General features: G+C 54.0%; 1 protein-coding gene across 1 annotated transcript; it reads right to left on the bottom strand.

Annotated features, from left to right (window-relative positions):
- On the bottom strand, positions 1-2,824 carry ENH_00033220 (hypothetical protein; the record flags this gene model as incomplete). The annotated part of the gene is made up of 4 exons (XM_013580260.1): positions 1-1,571; positions 1,696-1,969; positions 2,117-2,263; positions 2,551-2,824. Coding segments are annotated over 4 exons (2,266 nt in total), but the record flags the coding sequence as incomplete, so codon positions are not given.
- Positions 2,825-2,883: the final 59 nt, after the last annotated feature.

Genomic DNA, 2,883 nt, shown 5'->3' with positions numbered 1-2,883 from the left:
GATGGTTAGCTGGTTCCCATGTGGCTTGCTCTTCAGGGGTCCCGCGCCACTTCACGAGGTACTGGGCTGCATCTCCCGAGCCGCGTTGGTCCATAATATAGTCGACTTCGTATTCATCTGTGGGATTGCCTGCTGCATCGTGGATAGGAGGCCAGGCAGCGTCGGCTGCCGAGGGAACCAAAGCGGGAGGGCGGGGGCGGTGGGGAACTAGCTGTGAAACGTGGAAAACATCATGGCAGTCATAAGTGGGAGGCAGAGCGAGACGGTAAACAACAGTTCCTATGCGTTCGAGGACTTCGAAGGGTCCGCGGTAGCGGGGCTCGAGCTTAGGGCAGCTGTTGAAAGGCGGTAGGTGCTTGCTGCTGAGCCAGACCTTATCTCCCACTGCGTATTCCACTGCTCGACGCTTTGTGTCTGCGTAATACTTCTGCTGCCATTTCGCCTTCAGGATGTGACTCTGCGCGCTGTCGCAGAGCTGCCGAAAAAGCTTAGTCATGGGAGGAGTGAGTGTAGGAGCTAACGCGCCTACGATATCCAGTTCCGCCGCAGTCAATGGGTTTTCTCCAATCATGACCTCGAAAGGAGAGAGCCCTGTGGGTGAATGGCTTGTTGTGTTGTAGGCAAGTTCCAAGGCTGGAAGCAAACGCTCCCACTCGCGTTCAGCAGATCTGATATATGTACGCAGCATCTGCTCCAGTGTGCGGTTCACCCGTTCAGTTTGGCCGTCGCTTTGGGGATGGTAGGACGAGGACATGCACCGTTTGATGTTGAAGCGGCGACAGAGCTGGTTCCAAAGGTCTGATTGGAAACGGGGGTCGCGATCCGATATAAGCACTTCTGGGAAACCGTGATAGCGGATAAGACGGTCGGCTAGGAGCTCCACTGTGTCTGCTGCTGTGAATGACTTCTTTGCAGGAACGAAATGAGCCATCTTACTGAGGGAGTCGACCAGGACAAGGATTGAATCACGGCCCGTCGCTGTAAGGGGAAGATCTGTGATGAAGTCGAGACTCACGTGCGCCCAGCAACGAGAAGGTATGAGCAACTGTTGAAGAAGACCTGCAGGCTTCTGGTTAAGGTACTTGGACGCTCGACAATGAGTGCAGGACTCAACATAAGCAGTGGTGTAGGCGCGCATTCCTGGCCAGTAGTAGAGCTTGCTGAGAGCCGCAAAGGTCTTTTTCTGTCCGCGGTGGCCTGCTGTGACATGGTCGTGATGGGAATACAAAACTTGAGTGAGGAATTCAGGGAATTGTGGGACACAGATGCGCCACAGGCCATGAACGCGGATATGCAGGTAAGGCTCGACGTAGCGAAAGGTGGATTGTCGATTACGAAACTCGAGCTGCAGAGCTTCTCCTGGTTGGTTTGCTGCTGCCTTGTAGGGAGCGCTAAAGACAGGACACTGCGAGTAAGCGCGCGGCCAATGGCATACATCAGGAGGGGCAGCTGGTGTCGGCGTTTTGTGTGTAGAATTCGCCGCCTCTTGGGAGGGTTCTGCCAACGCAGGTGAAGGTGCGGGCGGTGTGTTGCGCCGTCGAGGTCGTCGTGAACGAAGGCCGGCGAGCTCCCTGTAGTTGGCAGACCGACCACGAGTGCAGGGAGCCTCGCGTGGTGTCGTGCGAGCAGGCGGGAGAGAGGCCGGGACGGCGAGACAGAGCATCGGCAACTTGATTGCGCGCGCCTTGAACATACGTGATGTGCAAGTCCGGGAACTCCGCAAGAAAGTCTAGCCACCGGGCGGTGCGGCCGCGCAGAGGCTTCGATGCTCGGAGTTGTTGGAGATGAGTGAGAGCTTGATGATCAGTGTAGGCCGTTACCTTGGATACCCGGAGCAGGTGCGACCATTTGTCCAGTGCCACGACCAACGCCAAGAGTTCCTGATCGTAGATCGAGTATCGCTGTTGCGTAGGATTCATGACTTGGCTGAGAAAACCGATGGGTTTGCCGTCCTGTTCCAGAACTGCTCCTAGTGCATAACCAGAGGCATCTGTATATAACTCGAAGGGTTTCGAGGTGTCAGGGACCTGTAGTGTAGTGTAGTCGATTAAACGCTGTTTGAGCTTCCGCACCGCTTGCGTGTGAAGTTCTGTCCAATTGAAGCTGACGCCCTTACGTGTAAGATCAACCAGCGGCCGGGCAACGTCGGCATAGTCTGGTCCCATAAACATGCGACAATAATTTATGGTACCGAGGAAGTGACGCACCTGCGTTTCGTTCTGCAGCACCTCCGGCCACTGCCGGATGGCTGCAATTTTATCTTCTGCAGGTTTAATCCCCGCAGCGGAAATGGTATAACCCAAATACGTAATCGTTTAGCGGAAATGGTATAACCCAAATACGTAATCGTTTGCCTTGCAAACTTGCATTTGCGGAATTTTGGGTAGAACTGATGTTGAAGGAAAATGCTGAGGACTTGTCGCAAGAGAGAAACGTGTCCCGAGAGATCAGAGCAATAGATGAGGACATCATCTAGATACGCAATAACGCCTTGTCCCAGTAAGGGTTGTAGGTAGGCATTAATATTGGCCTGGAACGTAGCAGGAGCACCCTTAAGGCCGAAGGGCATCACTCGGTACTCGAATAGTCCAAGAACTGACCGGAAAGCTGTCTTCCACCGGTCTTCCTTAGCCACGCGTATTTGATGGAAGCCTGCTTCTAGGTCCAGGGTGGAAAAGTACTGGGCGCCTCCCAGCATCTCGAGAATGGTTTGGATGGGAGGTAAGGGAAATTCAGGGGCTATCGTAAGGGCATTTAAGGCCTGATAGTTTACAACCATACGCATTTTGCGCTCCCCTGAGCCATCATCACGTTTGTCCACCATGATTGTAGGAGAGCAAATAGGCGAGTAGGTCGGTCCAATCCAACCATTGTCCGATAACT

The sequence above is a fragment of the Eimeria necatrix genome, genomic scaffold (genome assembly GCF_000499385.1).
Source record: "Eimeria necatrix Houghton genomic scaffold, Enh_scaff2428, whole genome shotgun sequence".
Taxonomy (NCBI): Eukaryota; Apicomplexa; class Conoidasida; order Eucoccidiorida; family Eimeriidae; genus Eimeria; species Eimeria necatrix.
The sequence above is the reverse complement of the archived record's forward strand: the minus strand, read 5'-3'. Positions and strand labels throughout refer to the sequence as shown.